This window comes from Musca vetustissima, unplaced genomic scaffold, assembly GCF_032173495.1.
Source record: "Musca vetustissima isolate MV318-11 ecotype Yass unplaced genomic scaffold, APGP_CSIRO_Mvet_v1 utg10921, whole genome shotgun sequence".
NCBI lineage: Eukaryota > Metazoa > Arthropoda > Insecta > Diptera > Muscidae > Musca > Musca vetustissima.
In genome coordinates, this window is record NW_026874959.1 from 123,859 (window position 1) to 147,314 (window position 23,456).

Consider the following 23,456-nt stretch of genomic DNA (forward strand, 5'->3'; position numbering starts at 1 on the left):
TTGATTATTATACACTATAAGGTCATCGTGTATTTATAATGGCATTATTTTTTATTACTATTTTATTTTTTTCTAAATATAAGTATAATTACACACATATATAAACAACACAAAAAACTTATACGCTCAACATCATAACATAAATCCCAGTGTATTAACATATTTTTTACATAATCACTTTTTCATTAATTGAAAGAAAAAAAAAACCTAAATCTCATTTATTCCTTACAAATCACATATCAAAAGAAAACAAAATCAACAAAAAATCTCTAGAAAAATACTCATTTCTGCAAAGAAAACAAACAAAGCCCTATACTTGCTACACTTTTTTATAATTCCCTCCAAATAGTATTATTTTATATATATTAATTATTTAGAAAAAATAATAGATGGCTGGTCCTTGATCTTTTTTTACACAAATTTATATTTTTATTTTAAAACAAATACTCATCCTTGCCCTATCATTTTTTATATATTATATTTTTATTATATATAGCATTTGCAGATTGAATGAAAAAAATTAAAGACTTTTGTAATTTTAAATGTAACAGTTTAAAATTAATTTGTTAAAATTTTTATTTTATTTAAAAATAATTTCATTTAACTTGTTATACCCTCATCTTTAAGACTATTGCTCAATTGGAATAACGATATAAGACCCTAAGTGTCTTTCTATTAAATTAGCTTCCGAAAAAATTGGAGTCTTGCTTGTGTGCTCGACTATTTTCCAATATAGTTTGCTTCAAACTTGGATAAAGATCCTCAAAAAATTGGCGATTGATTCTAACTTATTGATTTGCAAATGATTTGCGACAAACGATCTATTGAATCTCCCCTCCAAAAAAGTTGTAAATTTCCGAAACTATTTAATTGAGTATTCGAATTGATATAAACATTTCACATCATAACATTTTAACTATCAAATCGATTATTAAACTCATCGATTTATCCATTCTGTTACCTCCAAATGGATTTTCATATCCAAATTGACTCAAACATTGCACAGCAAAATAGTTTTACCAAACCTACTTGGGTTGCAGACAAGGAACCCTTTTTGATCTCTTATAAAGCGTCTAGCCAATACTGACAACTGCAACAGGTGCTTCCTCATGACACCTGTGGACCATCTTCATGAGAAGACGAACATCCTTCCTTTACGTCACATTAGAAATATGACTTCGTTGGAGCACCTGCTGATGGATATGATGGATAAAACTCCACCTAGACGTGTCAGGAACAGTTTTGCATTCGATAGATAATTTCATACCAAACTGTACGTAGAAAGAGGAAAACATTAAGATTTTCTTCGGAAAAACTTTGAAAATTTATGCGAAATTCGCTCAAAATTGTTAGCATGGAAATGGAGCAAAATGACCAATCATCGGACTAAATTGAAAATATATTTCTTTTTTGGACCAAATTTGGTACGAAATGTCCAAAATGGTAAAACTTGTCATTATCTAAAGAGAGAAGTCCAGAGGAGAGAGTTGCCTATCGAATAGGTCTAAATAGCATTCATACTGATGCAGCTGCCGAAGCGCTGATTGAATACAAAATGAATACTTTCACCAGCACTCAATTGTCCTGCCCAGCCTAATCAACTTCCTCCAGAAGATCGGTGGCTGAAGCCTACATTATGTTTGAAGGTACGGTCCACTTCCTTTCAAAGTAATGGGGTATGTATATTTAATAGCGGCTTATATCTTCTATTCTATTAAATTTTCATTTAATCTGCCAATGCTATATATACATATGTGGCGATCAAGTTTTATTATTATTATTTTTTTTTTAATCCTAAACAATCAAATAATTTGCCAATTTTTTTTGATTTAATTCGATTCTACACTAATGAATGTCTCTACAAAATTTTAAGTGAAAATTTTAATATGCATTTCATTTTTATTATAGAATATAAGTAAGTAGTTTAAATGTAACTGCCACATTTATTTTAAGCTTAAACCTTGACAAATTGAGACAAGAGTTATTTACAGATTTATGTAAAAATAAAATAAAACGTGTACTACTGCCAAATCCATTTAAGAAATTTATTTCTATAAATTTTTATGAACTTCTGGCCATATATTAAAGCTATGATCTTGTAATTTTTATTATAACACATTTCTAAAAAATGTCCCCTTATTTTTTTATAAACACTAACAAAAAGCATTTATATATATGGCAAACAAACTATATAGCCTGGTTGTAGATTATTCATTAAATAGAACACAAAGATTCCTTTAACAAACACAATAAAGAAATAACAATTAACAACAAATAATCCTAAATTTAAAGCTCACATATTTACATATATATCTCTATACAGTATCTGTTATTTTAAATTCTATTAATAATATAACTCTAAGCAAAAAACAATTTCCCTCAAATACATATAACAAATTCGCCAATTACCTTAGAACAATTAAGATCAATTCATTCATTAACACTTAACCAATAACTATAAACACTATTATAACGCCACACAAAACAAATTTACCTATCCAATTATACTCGAAACAAAAATTTGTTAACATATAAGACAAATAAAAAACGCTGGAGACTGTATAAATAAATAATTAAATAAATTTTATATGTGAATGTATAAAAAATGATATGTTATAATTATTTAAAACAATTATAAAGTAAGAAAATTTATTTTCTTTCTAATCGCTAACACCAATGTACTTATAAGAAATTATAAGAATTTTTTTAAATGGCTCAAAATCTAGAGGAAAAAAATGCTAGACCATGAAAGGATAAGTGTGGTTGTCATTATCGTTGTTTAGGAGTCTTATCTATATGGGGTCTGGATATGAATTGAACATTTATCCTTTTCATTGACATAACTACTTAAAATTGCTTAGCTATCATTGCATCAAAAATTTATATAGAACGGAAATTTTTGGAACTAAAACATTTTTCGGCTTGAGCATGTTCATACAAACAAACCAATGTTTTGAAATAGTAGAAGATATTTTAAAAAGCTTATGATCGAGATTCACATTTTTTAAGAGTCTATCTTGAAACTCGAATGAGTAACATAATTCAAAGGAACATATAGCTTTTTAATTGACTGAGAAAATAAATATAAACAAAATTACATACATAGATCTAATTAAGTCGACTATTGAACTGGTATTATCGGTCCACGTTTAGACCAATTTGGCGGCAACTCCAGATTTTCATTGTTTTGGGTACATTTTGAAAACGAAATAATTGCAATTTGTTACATTTGGCCGAGTAAAACCCGTGGCATTTCGGATCGTAGACATCTCTGTCGTGGGGTCACATGTGTTCTCAATAGATGTAAAAATCTCCCAACAAAAATTAATCTACTTTCATCCAACTTCTAATTTTTGGTATTCCGATTTTGGATCCGTTTTTCAAATCTATATCATGTTTAAAGATATAGTCTATCGGTCCACTCCTTCTGGTGCCTCTCTCACAAAGAGTCAAAAATTTTTAAAACCGCATGCTTAATTGAGAAGCAAAATTTAAAATGGGTCCCATCAATAAGTCCTTCTGTTAGTTTAACATTTTGGAAAATTCAAATAGATGAAAATATGGATCATGGGTCTAGGATTTCTCATTATTCAGGGGCTGCTCGAAGGTCCTGATTGAAATTAAAAGTCCCAGGCATAATTTTTCCTCCGTTGTAGGTTTAACTTGACTCAACTTCATGCATTCAATTACTTTTTGCCAGATATGATGTTGGGAATTCCATCTTCGGTGATAGAGACGTCCTCATAATAGTATAACGTGTGGAATTGGGTGTAAGATAGAATATGTTAAGTTTCATTGAAATCGGTTCAGATATAGATATAGCTTCCATATAAATTTTCAAAGCCGCAATTTTTTTACGATTTACATGAAATTGTGAAATTTTGTTGATATCGATTTAGATATAGCTCCTATATATATTTTCGTCCAATTTATGTAAATGGTGCACCAAACACTCATGATTTGTCCGAACGAGACGATATTTTGCATAGCGCATTGATTTGAGCCTATAATAAAGTTTGTTAAGTTTCAATAGAATTGGATCAGTTAGAGATATAGCGTCCATTTATAATTTTGTCCGATTTTATGTAATTGATCAAGTTCCGTTTAATTCTTTTCAGATTTTAATGTAGCTGTGTGTGTGTTTGAAATACGCAACGTTTGTTCGATTCTGATGAAATTTCGACTGCGGACTGTGCTTTGAAGTATACCGTCAAATGTCAAATGTCCTTCAAATCGTTACAGATTTACATACGGTTCTCATACATAGTTTGCTTGATTTCATACAAATTGTACACCATAGACCCCAAGTCTGGCCGATTACATAAAATTTGGCACAGATTACCGAATGAAATGCTTATGTTTTGATTTAAATATGTAGGTCGCATATTTAACTCCAATTCTATTCCACTAAAGACTTTTAGATGCAAGGGCCCGAAGTAAAAAAAAAAAAAAAAAAACATTTGAAAAAATATACAGTGATAACATTCGTAAAATCATTTTACATACGCTTTTCATTAATCATCAGCTTTGTATGAAATTAAAACAAAATCCCCCATTTTCATAATACACAAGCCAGTAAATTAATCTTGTATTATAAAAATGCAATTTTTATGATTTTTTCTTTTTAGATAAGTATATACGTATTTAACATACCTATATATAAGAAAATCCATGCATTTAAAGAGTTAACTATATAACATTTCTCAAATTGTATTTTATAGCAAATTGTTTCTTTATTATTATTATTTTAGTTTTACTAAAAACAACACTTATAATAAAAAAAGGAAATAAATATATAGCAGCTTTTAAATAAATATATACAAAATGAGAATATTTTATCGATTTTATAATAAATGAAAATATATACATATTTAGTTTTGTAAGATATAAAGAGAAAAAAAATAAATAAAACAAAACACGCACTATATCAATAATAATAAAAAGTATTTATATTTATATATAATCAAATAAGATGAAATTTTTTTAATAATAAATGCTAATATATAATTTTATACAATTGAAAAAGAATGTGGTTTGTTTTACCGTTTTTCAAAGATTTGGAGTCAAGATGGGGTCCAAACCAGTATTTCGCGATGAGGCAGGATTTTTGCTGTAGCAAAAGTCATAATCCGGAGGATGCGTCACTAGTAATTGAAAAAATATTATTTAAATAAACAAACTCAATTATTTAAAACTTAATAAATTGTTTAAAATTCTGCTATAAAAAAATTCAGTTATTCTGCTATTTTTGCCATGTATATCAATTCCACAAACACAGAAAAATTCCAGTTGTGTTTGTTGCCCCCATTGTTTTCTGCATTTTGTAACGCCTAAAAGTATGCTCATAATTTCGCAAACTAACATGTAAACACAAAGCAAGCAATCTGGCAACACATCTGCATTTTTTTCTTCTGTTTTTGTGGAATTACAATTTCTGCAGTTTTCCCATTTGGCGTACTAGGCAAACATAATCGTGTAGCAGCAACATTTTGACACAGGGTCAATTTCAAATGGACATAACTCGGCGATTAATGAAGATATTCGATTGCAACTGTCACTATTGGGTAGGTGGAGTAATGTCGTTTTTATGTGTATCAATTTCGATTTCGAGGAAAATATTTTATATGTGCATTTTTTAAATGTTTACTACAGGTGGATTTCTTAAAGGAAACTTTTATGCACCGATAGGATGGAGTTTTTTTTGGAATATTTATCCAAGCCTCAAAAGAGCAAGAATTATCTAATGCATATTAAAGAGTATAGTACCAATATAGCGAGTGTGAAAGAATATGTTCTTAAGTATCGAGAGTTGAGAAAAAATTTCAAGAATACTTTCTTTTCAAGTTCCTATATATATTTCTGTCAAGAGATAAAGAAGGAAACACAAGCATTGAATATTTGGCAATTGATTAAAAATTTCTAGGGCCAGAATAATTTTCTGAAGGAGTGAGTAAAAAATTGGCCTGTTACAGGGTTAGAAAATCGATCAAATCCATGGAAATATTTTTTTGTTGAAAAAATCTACATTTATTTTGACAGATCCGATTTTTTCCCCAGTAGAAAATTCTCTGATATATTTTCTTTGTTGTTGATATGATAATAAAACAAAATATTATCAATGTTATAATTAATAAATTAAATGCCTTTATTAATATATTTGGTACTACATTGCAAAGAGATACATATACAAATATATCTATATAAACAAATAAATATAATCGAATGTGCGTTACCCGATAGATTTGTTTTCAAGTCTATTTTTGTTTAAAAAAAAAGTATAATGGAATAATAAATAAAATTGAATATAGAATAAAAAATTCAGCGGGCGAAAAATGTGTTTTTTTTTTGCTAAGAAAAAAATGCTATTTGAGAAACGCATACACACAATGGAATGCGTATTGTCCAGTTAATATTTCCATCATACATACATATATATAAAATGTCTATGTACACACAGTGAGATAAAGTCCAATGAGACATAAATTAAATGTTGTTTTCAAAACAAATCAAAAATATACACACATATAGAAACGCACGACGATATTTGATTGGAACTTAAAATTTCGGCTAACTTATTATAAAAGAAGAAAAGAAAAATCAGGATCTTAATCACTTTTAGGTTTCAAATCATTAAGCGATGGTTGTAAAAATTCTTCAACTATGGCATTAACCATACGATCAAGTGTTTCACGTAAGGCTGGCCAATTTTTCTCTTCCGGTTTGGCACACAATTCGGCATAGTATTTAATTTTTGGTTCGGTACCACTTGTACGCAGTGTTATAACCAACCCGTTCTCAAATGAAAATGTTATCATTTCTGTACTGGAACTAACGGGCAGCAAGGCTTTACCATCTGGCTGGGATGTGTCAACACCCGTTGTCAAATCTCGTACATTTGCAATGGAAAATTCTCCATTGAGAATAGATTTGGGATATGTATTCGGTTTACCATCTTGGAAATTTCGCAAACGATTAAATATTCTTTTGATTACAGGTGCTTTGTCACAGAACAAATATGAACAGTTGGTACAGTGATAACCATAGGTTTCATAGATTTGTTGTAGTTTTTCTGTTAGGGTAATTCCCTGGGTTTCCCGCAGGTAGCATATCATTGTGGCAAGATGTGTAGCGGCACTAACACCATCCTTATCAAGCACTGAGGTAGAGAACATAAATCCAATGGCTTCTTCGAAGGCAAATAACACCTGTTTGTCTTGTTGCATTAATTTGATGGCTTCGTTGCCCATCCATTTGAAACCGGTTAGAGTTTCGACGAAATTATAACCATCCACCTCACCCATAGAACGTAAAATTTTCGAGCTAACGGTACTGGCAAGTAGATAGCATTCCTTCAAATCGACATCTGGATGTAGAGCTTTGTAGTTTTGTACGGACCACCAACCAATAAGGGCGCCCAATTCGTTGCCATTGAAGACCTGTGGGGTGAGGGAAATGATAAAACAGAGAGAAAAGGGTTAATAAAACATTTCACTGGTTCGGAATAAGTATGAGTGATGCATACCTATTGTAGAACCTTGAAAATTATTTGTATGTTTTTGAAAAAAAAAATATTTAAAAAACCATGTTGGACCTTGAAAGAATAATTTTGTAAAATCAATCCCTACTGATTGTCCTTGAAAGAAATAAAAATCCAGGCTAATTTTGGGTCCATAAGAAAAATACAAGCCAACTCTCATTAAAAGAAACGTATAATACAACATTTTAATTATATCTACTATCAAATAGCTCTTGAAATATACATAGTAACCATTTCACGAGATTATAGATTGTAAATTAAAAAAAAAAAAAAAATAAACATTGTTATCTCCTTTGGCAATCCCCCTGAGTTTCAAAGTGAAATATGTTTTTTTTAAGACAGAAATTATTGCATGTTATTAATATTCCAATAAAATACTTTGCGAATACTGATAAGGCGAAGATTTTACATTAATACTAATTTCAACGACGATGTATATTTATAACGATATTTGAATTTCCTTTTGCAAAATTGAATACCATTAAACAAATGAATGAATTACAAATAAGAAAATCAATTTATTTCCATCATTGAATGCAAATAAATATATTTATGAGGTTTCACGAGATATTAATATGATGGTTTAATATTAATTAATATTAAATTGGAGATGGATATTGTTTGTTAAGAACACAAAAAAAAATAATATTTATAATCTGAAAAAATTCTGCCACACGACAACCAGTTTTTTTGATTGTGAAATAAACTCAAATGAACTTTTTTTAAAGACAAAAGCTGCTAGATTTCATTAATATGCGTACATCGAATGCCTCACACGAAGCATTTTATTGACAATTATCGGTCATTCAGATAACAATAATTGTGTTCGCATTTATAACACTCAACTGGGTCCGTTTTTCCTTGTTGAATAATTGAATGAAGATGACGTCACAAAAACACACCATCCATTTTGGGTCAATGTGTTAATGGATGAAATGATTAATGAAACAAAATAACCAATAACAAATATTGTTGAGTACACAAAGTCATAGGATTATTTCAGAACATTTTTTATACTTCTTAACTTAATTACTTCCCATTTTAATTTGAATTTTTCCTATGTTAAAAAAATTCTTCAAACATTGTTATGAATGGAGAGGTGTTCTACAAAACTGAGCCCAATATTAAAGCAAAGGACAAATTGTGGAGGATAGGACCATTAAGAGAAAGATGGTCTTTAATTTAAAAAATCAAGGTAATTTTTTTGTCCTCAGTAAAATAGTTAAAAAATAAAAAAATCTACGGTTATTGCAGACAGATCCTTAAAAAAATATTTTAAAAAATTCAGGGCCGATTGTGGATCCCTAAACAAATTATTTTAAAAAACCCATGGCTTATTGTGAAATATAAAATTAAAAAAACCACGCCTTGAAATATAAATTAAAAAAGAATTCTCGCCTTAAACAAATATTTAAAAAACAAACGGCTTCAAAAAATAAATACTTTTATAAAAATATACTCCTTGAAAAAATACATTTAAAAAACACACGCCTTGAAAAAAAGTTAAAAAAATACATTTATAAAAAAGTCCACACCTTAAAAAAATATTTTTTTAAAAAAACACGTCATATGTTTGTCATTGAAAAAAAGATTCTAGAGTCCACCCTTGTAGTTAATCCTTCAAAAATTAAAAAAAAATCCACCCTTACTGGTCTCCTACTCTCATTATTCTCAAAAAAGAGACCTCTTCTATAGTTTAATTACTCTTACCTTCCACACCCCTGTCTTGGGATCTTTTTCGGCACATGCCAAACGATCAGCATCGGGATCATTGGCCAAAATAACAGTTACACCTTCAGCTTCGGCTTTCTTAATCGATAACTCCAATGAACTTTTACCCTCTTCGGGATTGGGAAATTTAACAGTGGGAAAATCTGGATCGGCCTCCTTTTGTTCTTCCACGGGCAAGAGAGCTGGCAAATTTGCTTCCTCAAAGGCTTTTTCAACATATGGCCATCCCACACCATGCATTGCCGTATAGACAAATTTCAATTCACCCATTTCTTTGTGTTTTTTGTTAATTTCCCTAAACTGCTGGGGAATATGTTGCAATAGAGTCTTATAATACGCTTTGTACATTTCCTCATAGGGATCCTCCAATAATTCGCAATTTTTCAAAAAGTCAGTATTCCATGATTCCTCTTTGGGTTCAAGATTTTCCAATATAGATTGCTGTATACCCTTGTCATGAGGCGTGATAATTTGTGCACCATTTCCCCAATAGACTTTATAGCCATTATCTTCTTTGGGATTGTGAGAGGCCGTTACCATTACACCAGCCAAACAATTTTTTTGTGAAATAGCGAATGGCACAAATGGCGTAGCCACCATACGACTGTAGAGAAATACTTTAATGCCGTTTTGTACAAATATGGTGGAGGATAGTTCGGCAAAGCGTTTACTATTATAACGACCATCATACCCAAATACCACACCCCTGTGATATTCATCTGGCTTGTATTGCTGCTTGATGTATTCACACAATCCTTGAGCGGTTTGGACAATAACCAAATCATTCATCGAGTCGAAACCAGCCCGCATACATCCTCTCAGACCGGCCGTACCAAATGCCAGACGTTCTAGAAGTCTCTTCCGCAATTGGTCCCAGTCACTCGCCGTTATCAATTGTTGGATTTCATTCAGTGTCTTTTCATTGCGATCCCATTTCAGCCACATATCAATCTTCTCATCTAAAACGGCATCACCTGAATGTTTGGCCATAATTGGTGTAGTTGTTGTTATGCGGTTGGTAACTTTTTTGTTGCTGGCTGCAGCTGGTTAGGTTTTTTTCACACTCAAACTTTCTTATCTCACACACAACAGCTGTTATTTTGCAATTGACGGATTTTTCTGTAATTGCCTTGCCAACGAGACGACGAAGTGGTCTCCCTTATTTTGTTTTTCTATAGAAAATTTATTCCGTTGCAAAAATAATAGACGTTCTGCAAATTTTATTTTTATCCGTTTATATTGGAGATTTTCATTCCAAACAACATTCAACCTTGAGCTATTATGATGAACTTGTCTTAATTTGTTTTGTGTACGACAGCGACGACTCGACGTATTGTCGGAAAAATCGGCAATAAGTGTGCTCACGTCGGTACATATATATGGGATCTACAGGTCGACTTTATGAAAGTCCAAAGTCGGATGGAAGTGAATCCGTTAAATTTCTTGATTCTTTTTTTCATTTGGTCTGTTCCCGTACTGCAAGAATCTAAAAGATTCTACCATGGCACAATGAATAGGTAGTCCATTTAGCGCAGCTGATGTCTTGATTAACTGTCAAAGTGGGTAATTTCTACTTGAATTCGATGTGCAGTGTTGCCAACCATTTGAAATATTATATGGAAAAATTAGACAGATAATCGATACAAAAACAAAGGTTTTTGTTGTGATACATCACCTTATTATTGCATCATGGATTCTACTATTTTCTTCGATATCATAAAAGAAAATTCGTTATCGTAGTAGATTCTTGCAGTACGGGAACATACCAATTGTCAGTCTCCGAAAATTACATTGAATTATTAAACTAATATTTTAAACTAAATCGGTGTACACATTATGAATGACATCGTTTTATTATCGATTACTGACTTCCAACAACAGCTGCGTTAACCGTATTTATTGTGAAATGACTAATTACTAATGTGTCACCAAGCCACTTAATTTCCATTCGACGTGCCGTCAATCATCTAAACAGCAACGCCGTTACTTTGACATAAAAAATACGCCGGCATCGTAGCTAGTCATCAAAATTGATGCCGACTCGTGTTTTCATTACATTGGATTGAATTTTTAGAAATTAAACATTTAACATTTTCCTAAAGTTAAACAATGGCTGACGTTTTGGATATTGATAATGCTGAAGAATTTGAGGTTGATGAGGACGGTGATCGTAAGTATAATTGCAATAGTTAAGTCTCTGCGATGTTCTAAACACAAGCTTTCTTTTTTTTGGGTAGAGGGTATTGTCCGCCTTAAAGAGAAGGCAAAACACCGCAAAGGCAGAGGTTTTGGCAGTGAAACCACAACGCGTGAAACCATCCATCAATATGAACGTGTACGTCACGAAGATGACGATGAACTGGAACCCGGTCCACAACGTTCTGTAGAGGGTTGGATTTTGTTTGTGACAAATATACACGAAGAGGCACAGGAGGATGAAATACAAGAGAAATTCTGTGATTTCGGTGACATTAAAAATATCCACTTGAATTTGGATCGACGAACGGGTTTCTCCAAAGGTTATGCTTTGGTCGAATTTGAGACACACAAACAGGCTTTGGCCGCCAAAGATGCCCTGAATGGTGCCGAAATTATGGGTCAAGCCATACAGGTTGATTGGTGTTTTGTAAAGGGTCCGAAGCGTTTGAAGAAGTCATCGGAGAAAAGACGTCGTTGAGAAAGGAACAAAAAAGAGCGTAATGGCAATTTTATGACTAAAATGAAACAACTGTATTTTACATTTATATTTAAGACTTTAATTTGCATTCACACAAACCTACACTCAATCTTTGGTATAAAAAAGGAAACAACAAGAAGTTCATATTACATATTAGTGAACCATAAATACATATTAGTGAACCATAAATATATCGTAAATATAGTTAAATTAAAAAAAAAAAAAAACAAATGTATGATGAAGAGATGCTACAAAGAATACAGACCAACATTTTTTTGTAATGTTAACATGTAAAAAAAAGTAATAAAACGAATTTCGGATACATTGTAAACATTTAGTGGCATTTTAATTTTGTAAGAAGAAGGAGACCATTTAAAGAAGAATATTTCAATGTTTATAGACGAACTGAAGGAAGTCTTTATAGAAGAGCTGAAGGGAGTCATAGACAAGCTGAATGCAGAGATTCTTTATAGACGATTCGGACGAAGGTAATCTTTCTACACGAGCAGAAGGCAGTATTGATAGACGAACTGTAAGAAGTCTTTTTAGACGAGCTGAAGGGATGATTTTTAGACGACTCTCTATTAAAAAGACTCCCATCAGCTTTAGAGACGAGCTGACAGGAGTCTTTTCAGGCGAGATTAAGGGTGTCTTTTTAGACGAACTGAAGGGAGTCTCTTAACACGAGCTGCAGGGAGTCTTTTTAGACGAACTGAAGAGAGTCTTTTTAGACGATGGAGTCTTTTTCGACGAGCTGAAGGGAGTCTTTTAGGCGGACTGAAGGGAGTCTTTTTAGACGGGATGAAGAAAGTCTTTACAGGCTGAATAGCCTTAATAGACGATTCAAAGGAGGTCTTTATGAATGAACTGAAGAGGATCTTTCTAGACGAGCTGAAGGGATTATTTTTTGACGAGCGGCTTCTTTAAAGACGATTCGGAGGGTTTCTTTATAGAGGAGTCGGAGGGAGCCTGTGTAGACGAGCTGAAGAGAGTCTTTAAACAGTTAAATGAAGTCTTTATAAACGAACTGAAGAGAGCTTTAGAAAAAAAAACACTCGAACTTGTTTTCACGGAAATGGGGTCTATGATCCGAAATTGGGTCGTTCATCTTATCCCATTCTGTGATAATGGTCTGGCTTCTATAATAGATAAACCACCAGAGAACTTCTGTCAGACAAAAGTCAAGTTCGCCATTAGTCCCTCCGCTCTCAGTTGGTTTTTGTAATATTATATACCTTAACCCCCCGTTTACATATCAAAACAAAATTTGGTGTAAAAATAAATATAAAAAAATATTTATTTCCAATACCAAAAAAAGGTACATTTTGTATTTTATAAAACTTACACACAAAATCATGTATCTACTAAATAGATAACTAGTAATTATTTCAACATTAGCTGTAATATGTTTACAATTATTTCCTAAAAATAAAATATATAGACGACATATACATCTTATTTCATTTTCTTAATGTGCAACAAATGCTTGCGCATAGCTTGTTGCTTTTCGCGGAAACTCTTCTTGATCTTTGAACGCGCCTTGTAACGCATCATAACAGGATTTTTGTGTTTTTGTTTTTCACGATTTGTCTTCGAACAGTTTTCATTTTGCCGACCATCTTTCCAACCGAATTTCTCACGATCGGTACGACCACTACGTACTGTCTCTAGACGACTTTCTTTGTCGTGTTTACGTTTCTTATAGATCATTTCAATATTATCGAGTTTTACAAATTCTTGACGATCCTTTTCGAGGGGACGTTTTCTGGCATTCGTTACGGTTTTCTTGAGGTTGGCTGTGTTGATACGTTTGAAATCTTCATCGGTGAAAATACGTGTCAATGCCAATTCTTGGGCTGCTTCTTTTTCACTTAGAATTTTCGCTTCAGATTTGGTGGACTTTTGTGATTTTTTCGAAGATTTTGATGTGGTCGATGATATTGAGTTTTTGCGGGAAGCCTTTTTGTCTTTAGGGGATTTTGTATCTTTTTCGGGCTTTTCTGATGTTTCTTCATTTTCTTCCTCATCAGATTCGTCTTCATCCTCTTCGTCATCGTCTTCATCATCATCCTCATCGTCATTTTCACTATCACATTCCTCGTCGTCATCATCACCCTCCTCATCGTCGTCTTCATCATCCTCATCTACTTCTTCATCATCGAATTGGCCACCATCATCCTCATCATCGGAAACATCAACCCATCCTCCATCATTAGAATCGGTGTCATCATCATCACTACCCAAATCTATGGTCTTAGATGATTTGAGCAAAGCCTCAGCACCTGGTATAGTCTCATGTACCTCCACCTGACCATATGCTTTAGGCTTGTTCTCAGCCTGAGCCTCTGTCAAACGTCCTCGATCCTTTTTGTGCAACAAGGCTGGCAACTGTTCTCTGTACAGTGTAATCAAAGAACGTGCAGCCATCATCACCGATTTTTCTTTATAGGCCTTGTACATTGCCAAATCACGCAATAAATCTTCACCCATGGCCAAAGGACACCGCATACATATCTCACGTGTGGCGTTCAGACCAATAGCCATTACATCCGAGGAGTTGCGTTCGGTAATGAAATTATTAGCTATTGTCTTGAGTATAGGTTCGATAACATCCCCCGGAACCAAGGGATGTGACGCTTGGGCAGCAAATTGCAAAATACGTGTAACCTGTCTCTGATGGGGTTGAATGAAACGTGTTATATATGGATAATAGGAGAACAGGAACAATTCGTGGATACCAATTAGACGCGATATAACATCCAAGTGCATTAGTTTCACTTCGAAACGTTCATTGTTGTTCTGCAGTTGCTTGAACAAGCCCTCTGCCAAACCTTGAGGATTGTGTATCAGATGAATGGCGGAGAAATTAAATGCGGGAGCATTCTTCTTTTTCTTCTGGGCCTTAACAGCTTGTTTCTTTAACTGTTCCAATTGCTTCTTGCGTTTTTTGGTCTTTTTGTTTACACGACTTTGCAACAGGGCTCCTTTCAGATCAACCTCATTTTCACTATCCGAATCATCGGAACCCTTATCTTCCTCATCGTGTCCCAAAAAGAATTTCAAGGAGGCAACCAAAACTTTGGTGATTTTCGAAAAACATCCCACAGTGGCAATAACATTCACCGTCTTCTCATCATTCCAAATATTCTTCTTATACAGGTCGATCATAATGTCGACGGACATTTTTGCTGCCTTGGGATTAGCATCTTTCAACATGGAGTACATGAAATTTTGTAAACTGGAATTCAACTTCATATCCTTATGTTTGGCATTCATGTTCTTGATATCGGTGATAATGTGATTTTGTAAAAATATGCGCAAATGTTTGTCGGGGCAACGCAACAATTGGAAGAACAGCTCCAACAAATCCAAGGCCGGAATGAGATTTTTATTGCGCAGCAATATCAAAGCCTTAACGAAACAATTACGCATTGCTGGATCCAAGGTGGTGGCATGATTCTTCAAAAGATCCACCAAATGTTGTGGAAACTGTAGGCAGACTTCGGGATAACATTGAGCCACCTGGAAAGTTGTCAATAGTAAAACAAAATCTTTACAATAGTTTATTAGCTCCCACACATACCTGGGCTATGAACATAACCAGCTCATCTAGGGATTTATTTTCCTCCGTTGGATTAAGGGCAAACACTTCCAAACTGCTGAGGAAGTGACGATACTGCTGTTGAAATTCATCTTTATACGATTCCGGATCACGTTTTATTAAATTCTGCAGTTGCGGCAAATTATCCGGCAACTGATTGTTGTGTCGCACCATACTTAATTTTAATACTTTTCAATATATAGGGAAAATATTAAATTATTAAAATTAAAAAGGACAAGTAGAAAAAAACGAAGTGCCCAAAACAACGGACACGTTTTTTCTGTTGGGGATCCATAAATCGATATTGGTCAATTATATTAATCGATAATTTCATTTGATTAATTGCAAAGTACATTTAATGAGGTAACAAGTGGGGCATATTTAAAAAGGAAAATTCACCAAACAACAGGAAAAGACCAATTATCGTAATAAAAAATAGTAAATTCTTGTAGGACGGGAATAGACTAATTGATATGTCAAAAATATTTCCAAAAACTTATTTTGAAATAGTTGTGCTGATATCCCATGTAACTAATTCCATACCTCTGCATGATTTCAAGTGCCTGCTTACAAAAATACATTAAATCGGTTTAATAGAGTGACCTTTAATGTTTGTCATTCATCATGGTCTATAAATAAGGTCACCCAGGGAGGCCAGCTGGAAATCGATACCTCTCAAGTTTGCTGTCAAAATGCATTATTGTGAATTGACTTCCATTATGAAAACGTAAACAAAATCAAAATTTTTGACATTAGACTTGAAAAAAACAGCTGTTTTCCGATTTCGATTTCTAGCTTGGGGACCTTATACAACAACCACAAGGACGGCATCCACTTTGAACTCTTTGGTCTTCCAAAAGAAAAACAAAAAAAGAAAATCCAAAATATAAACACTTCCGACTCCCGACAAAATTATGACAATTCTGCAACAAATTTCGAATATTATTTGAAATGTTACAAACAAATACGAAACAAGAAAAACAGAACGAAAAAATTGAAATAAATAACAAAAAAACTTAAAAGACGTTGATTCTATGCTTTGTGTTGAGACGACGACTTGTATTTGTTTTTCTTTTCTACAGGCTATAGAAAAATAGTGTGGAACAGAGATGGTAAATCTCGTACTAGTGTACTTTTTTGGTGCGTTATTGGCCATTAATGGCATTAAGTACAAGGATTTTAGATTAGTATTCGATTTTTGTTTATCTTTTTCGGATGTTAGGATACAGATTTCGAAGAAATTTAATACAAAATGACAATTTAATCCACGCAACAGGTGTACAGTTCGTATTTGTTGTTATTTATAGCATTTTCATTTTTTCCATCCCTGTTGACAAGTAACCGACTACTTGTTTTGATGTTAGGGATTTATAGACCGATAATTTACTTTTGGGGGTTTGCTAAAAAATATGGTATAATTTAAGGGAATATTAAACAAAATAAGTCTGCTTTTCCACAGGCAGATTTTTATTTGGCAATTTTTTTGTTTTCACTTTTGAAATTTTCGCTTGCTTTTCCATTAGCAAATTTTTCTTTGCCAATTTTGCGAATCAAAATACAAAAGAAAGAAAATAAAAGTCAAAAGTGTTTGCATTTTAAAGATTTTTTTTTTAATATTTTTTATATATTTTATTATATTAAAGCAACAGGTTTGTAAACAAAAGCCGGCTGTGTGTCAGTAAAGCGAATAGGTTCAAAAGGAAATGTCAACAAAATTGTTTTCAACGAACAGAGCAAAGCAGTATTTGCGTGTACGGAAAATTCTGAACAGGCAAATTTTTGTTTTTCTTCCTCGCACCCCTCTCGCCTACAAACTTAGTATTTGCCAAATAAAAATTTGCCTGTGGAAAAGCAGACTAAGCGAGAAAAAGGTCTGAAGTCGGACAAAGCCCACTATGTGATACCCATGGTACAATTATACAATGTAACTGCAAAACTATAACAAATACACTTCCACAGAATGTACTGTATCTCCCGAATGCTGGGATATAGCGATGTCAAATTTTGTTAATATCCTATTTAGGATAGTTGCATTAAATCTGTGAACAGAAAATTGTGCTATGATTACGGAAAAAATCAGGGCTCAAAGGTTTAATATTAAAGCTAGTAAAATGGAAACATTTCAAAATCGTTCTCAGAGTACAAAATAATTTAAAAAGTTCTGGAACGCTAATCTAGTAAATATGCCAAAACTTAGATGGCAGTATTCATAATCAACATAACAGACAATCAGAAGTAGGCATTCCTGTTTACAATTTTTACTCGGCCAAATTTCTCGAGTAAAAATTTTACAAAAAAACCATTTTGTTTTGTGCTCTCTTATCAATGGAATTGGTAATTTAAACCCACTGGTTTATACAATCTAAACGTACTTTTATTAAATTTGATTCAATGTTTTAGCAGTTTTGTGGATATAGAAACGGATTTCGAGTAAAAAGTTGCAAAACTTCAAAATTAGTATATTCTTTTAGGTTTGGGAACGGAACTAATGTGACCATACGATCTACATAAATCAAAAATGTGATATCCAAGATCTATAAATAAGGTCACACAAGTAGCAATCGAAATCGGAAAACAACTGTTTTTTCTCAAGTCTAATCTCAAAAATTTCGACTTTGTTTACGTTTTCATAATGTCAGTCAATTCATAATGTCAGGCAGTCAATTATCTTTGAACCCTGATTTTTTTCCGTAATCATAGCACAATTTTCTGTTCACAGATTTAATGCAACTATCCTAAATAGGATATTAACAAAATTTGACATCGCTACATCCCAGCATTCGGGAGATGCAGTACATTCTAAATAAAGGTCCAATGTCAAGAAATCCAAATGCAAAATTGACGGAAAATCAATTTAAATAATTTTCTATATTCTTTTTTACAAGAATAAAAAATATTTCTAATGGCAGAATCCGTATAATTCGAATACAAACCGATTTAAATAATTTGGACTGTATACACCTATTGGTACTGTACACATTTTGCCCTCTTTTCTATATTGAAAAGCTCATAACTTTACCAAACTTTGAATTTTTTAGATTTTTCTTTTGATATATGTCGTCCATAATCTAATATGCACTTGCTGTATATTAAATAAAGGCTCTAAAACACGTTGTTGCCTGTGGGCAATATTGGGCCATAAAGGGTAAAAAAAGTACTGAAACAAAACATAATTTGTCGAATTCATATTGACACTAGTATTACGTTGGAATCAAATCAGCTGGGATTTGCTGTTACCTTTTATAATTGTACCACGCAATTTGAGCTTTATAATATATAGGGACCAGAAAAAATAAAACAATATTAAACTGACACAAGTGTTACATACAATACAAATTTTTTATGTGGTTGATGTGGAATTGTATTTGTTATAGTTTTGCAGTTACCTTGTATAATTGTACCATGGGTATCACATAGTGGGTTTCGTCCGACTTCAGATCTTTTTCTCTCGCTGATTTTGTTAAATATTCCCTTAACCCTTTGACGTATTTCCACGAGTCTGACTCCTGGTACAATTTTTGTGCCTAAATTGATTATCACGAGTCTAACTCATGGTGTGTAGAAGTGTACATTTGATGAAAAGAGTGCAATGTTCCCGTTATTTTCAGCTAATAATTGGTCTGTTCCCGTACTGCAAGAATCTACTCGATTTTACTATTTTCTTCGATATCATAAAGGACAATTCGTTATCGTAGTAAAAAATAGTAGATTCTTGCAGTACGGTAACAGACCAAATGTGAACAAAAAAATTGTTGCAGTTGAGTACAAAGTCTAATGCAAATCAGTTGTCTAATTATCAATTTTGCATCAAAACCGGTTTACTTAGTGCAAGTTGTGTGCTAACAATTGGAAGCGAACTTCGTTGCGCTAATTAATACGTCAAAAGGGTTAAATTATACCATATTTTTTAGCAAACCTCCAAAAGTAAATTATCGGTCTATAAATTCCTAGCATCAAGTAGTCGGATACTTGTCAACAGGGATGGAAAAAATGAAAATGCTATAAATAACAACAAATACGAACTGTACACCTGTTGCGTGGATTAAATTGTCATTTTGTATTAAATTTCTTCGAAATCTGTATCCTAACATCCGAAAAAGATAAACAAAAATCGAATACTAATCTAAAATCCTTGTACTTAATGCCATTAATGGCCAATAACGCACCAAAAAAGTACACTAGTACGAGATTTACCATCTCTGTTCCACACTATTTTTCTATAGCCTGTAGAAAAGAAAAACAAATACAAGTCGTCGTCTCAACACAAAGCATAGAATCAACGTCTTTTAAGTTTTTTTGTTATTTATTTCAATTTTTTCGTTCTGTTTTTCTTGTTTCGTATTTGTTTGTAACATTTCAAATAATATTCGAAATTTGTTGCAGAATTGTCATAATTTTGTCGGGAGTCGGAAGTGTTTATATTTTGGATTTTCTTTTTTTGTTTTTCTTTTGGAAGACCAAAGAGTTCAAAGTGGATGCCGTCATCACCTTCACGTCGCAGTCGTAACCAACAACACCACCATTGTTTGTGCAAATTTCTAATTTTGTTGCAAATATTGCTTCCGGCATTTACCCCGTAACGTCGCCGTTCTTCATTCCATTGGTCTGAGAGCTTCCTTTTGGGGGTTGTTAACCAAATGTCTTTGCGCGCTATCAAAAAGCGCGAGAATCAATTGTTGCCCCCTTCTGTTGTGGGTTCGTCCGCGGCCGTGGCAAACGGTCGCACCAGTCTATTTAGGAAATTAACCAAAACAATTAAGGGAACCCACCAACATCAGGCAACAACCGAACATCAGCAACAACAACAAGGTGCTGTGGGGGGCACCTCCTTGCAGTCGTCCATTAAAAAGCACAATAATCACTTGCTGAGTAATCTAAAACAACAGCATAAATTACTGGGCCGTTTGACACAATCGAACCCGGAATTTGGTGAACCTTCGGAAACGTTACGCCGTTTGGAGGCCGCCCGTTTGGTTAGAACCAAGTCTGAAGGTGACATCGATAAGCTGTTGAGCAGTCAAAATCAATTGAAACAAGGTGCTTTGTTGAATGCAAAATCCGAGGTTTGCCTGAAGACCATTTCAACACACAACTACCAAACTGCCAGTAACAACAACAATTCTAATAATAACAACAACCACATAAAACGTTTGTCACAATCCGCAATAGCACCACGTAAGGTGCAACAATCTAACACAAACATGTTAAGTGGTGCAAGATCCCATCGTGACCTAACACAATCCTCATATGCCTCAACATCACACCATCACATAGATGTAATGGCTCACTGCCCAGGTGGTGGTGGTGGGGTACCACCACAAAGACGCATGAGCGAGGGTAATTACAAGAGAACACAACGTACAAATTCCATGTCCACAAGTGAAATGACATCCTCATCGATAAGTGGTCTGAGTCATTCCGTTCCGCCTGTCGATCCAAATAGTATATTACGCATACCCATAATTGGCTATGAAGTTATGGAAGAGCGAGCCCGATTTACCGTCTATAAATTACGTGTTGAAAATCCCCATACAAATGATTGTTGGCTCGTCCTGAGGCGCTATACAGATTTTGTACGTCTCAATACGAAATTGAAACAGTCATTTCCACATCTCACCCTGAATTTACCGCGCAAGAAGATTTTCGGCGATAATTTCAATTCGGTGTTTTTGGATAATCGCATACAAGGCCTGCAAATGTTTGTCAATTCCATAATGAGTAAAGAGGAATTGCGGAAGTGTCAGCTGGTAAGGGAATTTTTCTGTCTGGATGAACCACCTTCGTATTCCGAATCAATGGAAGAGTGTAGGGTGAGTGTTAATCTTTAATATTGGGTCAAGTCTACAAAGGGAAGCCATTAAATTATAGTACAACAATTAGTCTTTCGATTCCTCCAAAATTGAATTGCATTATATTTCGTTTGCATATTCAAACATATTTCATATTGAATAACCTTAATTTGAGAATATGATGGTGCTAATTGCTACCAGCAGGCCGGTGTTACCATTCTCATATTTGCTCGTTACAAAAAGCATATCTACTACATATATCTGTATGTATATTTTTATAATTATAAACATTAGTCAGTCACATTGTTTTGTGGTCTATTTGGTTTCTTATCAAAATAGCTTAAAATTAGATTTTTTCGAAGATTACAAATGTAGTTTGTTTGCGTACTTAATAATCAATTTCCTTATCATATTTTTTTCATGTTTGTTGTAGGCAATATTTGAAGCACAAGAGGAGACAATTGCCCATTTGAAAATGCAAATAAACAACAAAAATGATTTAATATTACAACTACAACAAAAACTGCGCGATGTCCATCAAGAGAAGGAGCAATTGAAAGATATGCTAAAGTAAGTATATAAAAACCAGTAAGGAAAGAAGTAAAGTCGGATGGGGCCGACTATATGATACCCCTCACCACTTTGGATATATTCAACATATGAATCCTAACAGACGTCGCATTTTTAAATGACCAGTAAAATGAAATTGTGCCAAATTTCGTGCAAACCGAGAGATATTAAGGGACTTTGGTACACCATTTACCTTAAATCGTACGAAAATATATATGGGAGCTATATCTAAATCTGAACCGATTTTCACGAAACTTAACACGCATCATTTTAGACCTAATTCTTTACGCTGTGCCAAATTTCGTGCAAATCGAAAGATATATATGGGGACTTTGGTGCATCATTTACATTTAATCGGACGAAAATATATATGGGAGTTATATCTAAATCTGAACCGATTTTCAGGAAACTTAACACACATCATTCTAGACCTAATTCAATACGCTATGGCAAATTTCGGGCAAATCGAAAGATATATAGGGACTTTGGTGAACCATTTACATTAAATTGGACGAAAATATATATGGTAGCTATATCTATATCTGAACCGATTTTCAGGAAATTTAACACACATCATTCTAGACCTAATTCATTACGCTGTGCCAAATTTCGTGCAAATCGAAAATATATAGGGACTTTGGTGGACCATTTACATTAAATCGGACGAAAATATATATGGGAGCTATATCTAAATCTGAACCGATTTTCAGGAAACTTAACACACATCATTCTAGACCTAATTCAATACGTTAATGCAAATTTCGGGCAAATCGTAAGATATATAGGGATATTGGTGAACTATTTACATTAAATCGGACGAAAATATATATGGTAGCTATATCTATATCTGAACCCATTTTCAGGAAATTTAACACACATCATTCTAGACCTAATTCATTACGCTGTGCCAAATTTCGTGCAAATCGAACGATATATAGGGACTTTGGTGCACCATTTACATTAAATCGGACGAAAATATATATGGGAGCTATATCTAAATCTGAACCGATTTTTCCCAATCTCAATAGGGTTCGTCCTTGGGCCAAATAAGTGACCTGTGCCAAATTTCATCCAAATCAGATCATGAATGCGACCTGTATTTTGCTCACAAAAATACATGGACGGACGGATAGACGTACCCGCGTAAACCGACTCAGAAAGTGATTCTATGCATATTCTCAAAAGGAACCATGTGCCTTTCTCGTTTATTTTTGCCTGTTACAGACATATGTATGAAGACATAATACCCTGACCACAGTGTGGTGAAGGGTAAAAAAATCCACGTCTTGTTATGGACCTTGAAAAACTATGATTAAAAAAAATCACGACTCGTTATAGTTTAAAAAAATATTTTTTAAAAATTCACGACTTATTATATTAATGGTCTCCTGTTTTCTTTTTTGCAGCACTCTAAATATAAATCCCACAAATGGAAATGCCTAAGAGGCCGAATAACAAAAAGGAATAACACAATGAATCCCACAAATAGAAACACACAATTTTTTAGATATAATTTTTAATTAGGCTGCTAGCAACACTTTGGGGCATTCA

At 33.4% G+C, this 23,456-nt stretch overlaps 4 protein-coding genes across 4 annotated transcripts; 2 read left to right on the forward strand and 2 right to left on the reverse strand.

Annotated features, from left to right (window-relative positions):
- Nucleotides 1-6,605: 6,605 nt before the first annotated feature.
- On the reverse strand, nucleotides 6,606-10,258 carry LOC133337466 (phosphopentomutase). The gene is made up of 2 exons (XM_061545684.1): nucleotides 9,248-10,258; nucleotides 6,606-7,436 (listed from the first exon to the last, which is right to left on the reverse strand). Exons 1-2 carry the CDS (start codon nucleotides 10,256-10,258, stop codon nucleotides 6,606-6,608), a joined length of 1,842 nt encoding a protein of 613 aa, XP_061401668.1.
- A 1,102-nt stretch (nucleotides 10,259-11,360) lies between these two features.
- On the forward strand, nucleotides 11,361-11,945 carry LOC133337467 (RNA-binding protein 8A). Its single transcript, XM_061545685.1, has 2 exons — nucleotides 11,361-11,438; nucleotides 11,506-11,945. The coding sequence occupies exons 1-2, from the start codon at nucleotides 11,378-11,380 to the stop codon at nucleotides 11,943-11,945; spliced, it is 501 nt and encodes a 166-aa protein (XP_061401669.1). The 5' UTR covers nucleotides 11,361-11,377.
- A 1,450-nt stretch (nucleotides 11,946-13,395) lies between these two features.
- On the reverse strand, nucleotides 13,396-15,721 carry LOC133337468 (protein SDA1 homolog). The gene is made up of 2 exons (XM_061545686.1): nucleotides 15,529-15,721; nucleotides 13,396-15,467 (listed from the first exon to the last, which is right to left on the reverse strand). Exons 1-2 carry the CDS (start codon nucleotides 15,718-15,720, stop codon nucleotides 13,401-13,403), a joined length of 2,259 nt encoding a protein of 752 aa, XP_061401670.1. The 5' UTR covers nucleotide 15,721; the 3' UTR covers nucleotides 13,396-13,400.
- Nucleotides 15,722-20,183: 4,462 nt separating this feature from the next.
- LOC133337465 (uncharacterized) lies at nucleotides 20,184-23,374 on the forward strand. The gene is made up of 3 exons (XM_061545683.1): nucleotides 20,184-21,356; nucleotides 21,769-21,905; nucleotides 23,312-23,374. Exons 1-3 carry the CDS (start codon nucleotides 20,184-20,186, stop codon nucleotides 23,346-23,348), a joined length of 1,347 nt encoding a protein of 448 aa, XP_061401667.1. The 3' UTR covers nucleotides 23,349-23,374.
- Nucleotides 23,375-23,456: the final 82 nt, after the last annotated feature.

Bases quoted from the DNA above. Each gene is read 5' to 3' on its own strand.
- LOC133337468 (XM_061545686.1), bottom strand. From the start codon at position 15,720: ATGGTGCGACACAACAATCAGTTGCCGGATAATTTGCCGCAACTGCAG. The intron at 15,468-15,528 runs GTATGTGTGGGA...ACAACTTTCCAG, and splicing joins TGGTTATGTTCATAGCCCAG to GTGGCTCAATGTTATCCCGA.
- LOC133337466 (XM_061545684.1), bottom strand. From the start codon at position 10,258: ATGGCCAAACATTCAGGTGATGCCGTTTTAGATGAGAAGATTGATATG. The intron at 7,437-9,247 runs GTAAGAGTAATT...CTCACCCCACAG, and splicing joins CCAAGACAGGGGTGTGGAAG to GTCTTCAATGGCAACGAATT.
- LOC133337465 (XM_061545683.1), top strand. From the start codon at position 20,184: ATGTCTTTGCGCGCTATCAAAAAGCGCGAGAATCAATTGTTGCCCCCT. The intron at 21,357-21,768 runs GTGAGTGTTAAT...TGTTTGTTGTAG, and splicing joins AATCAATGGAAGAGTGTAGG to GCAATATTTGAAGCACAAGA. The intron at 21,906-23,311 runs GTAAGTATATAA...TCTTTTTTGCAG, and splicing joins CAATTGAAAGATATGCTAAA to CACTCTAAATATAAATCCCA.
- LOC133337467 (XM_061545685.1), top strand. From the start codon at position 11,378: ATGGCTGACGTTTTGGATATTGATAATGCTGAAGAATTTGAGGTTGAT. The intron at 11,439-11,505 runs GTAAGTATAATT...TTTTTTGGGTAG, and splicing joins GGTTGATGAGGACGGTGATC to AGGGTATTGTCCGCCTTAAA.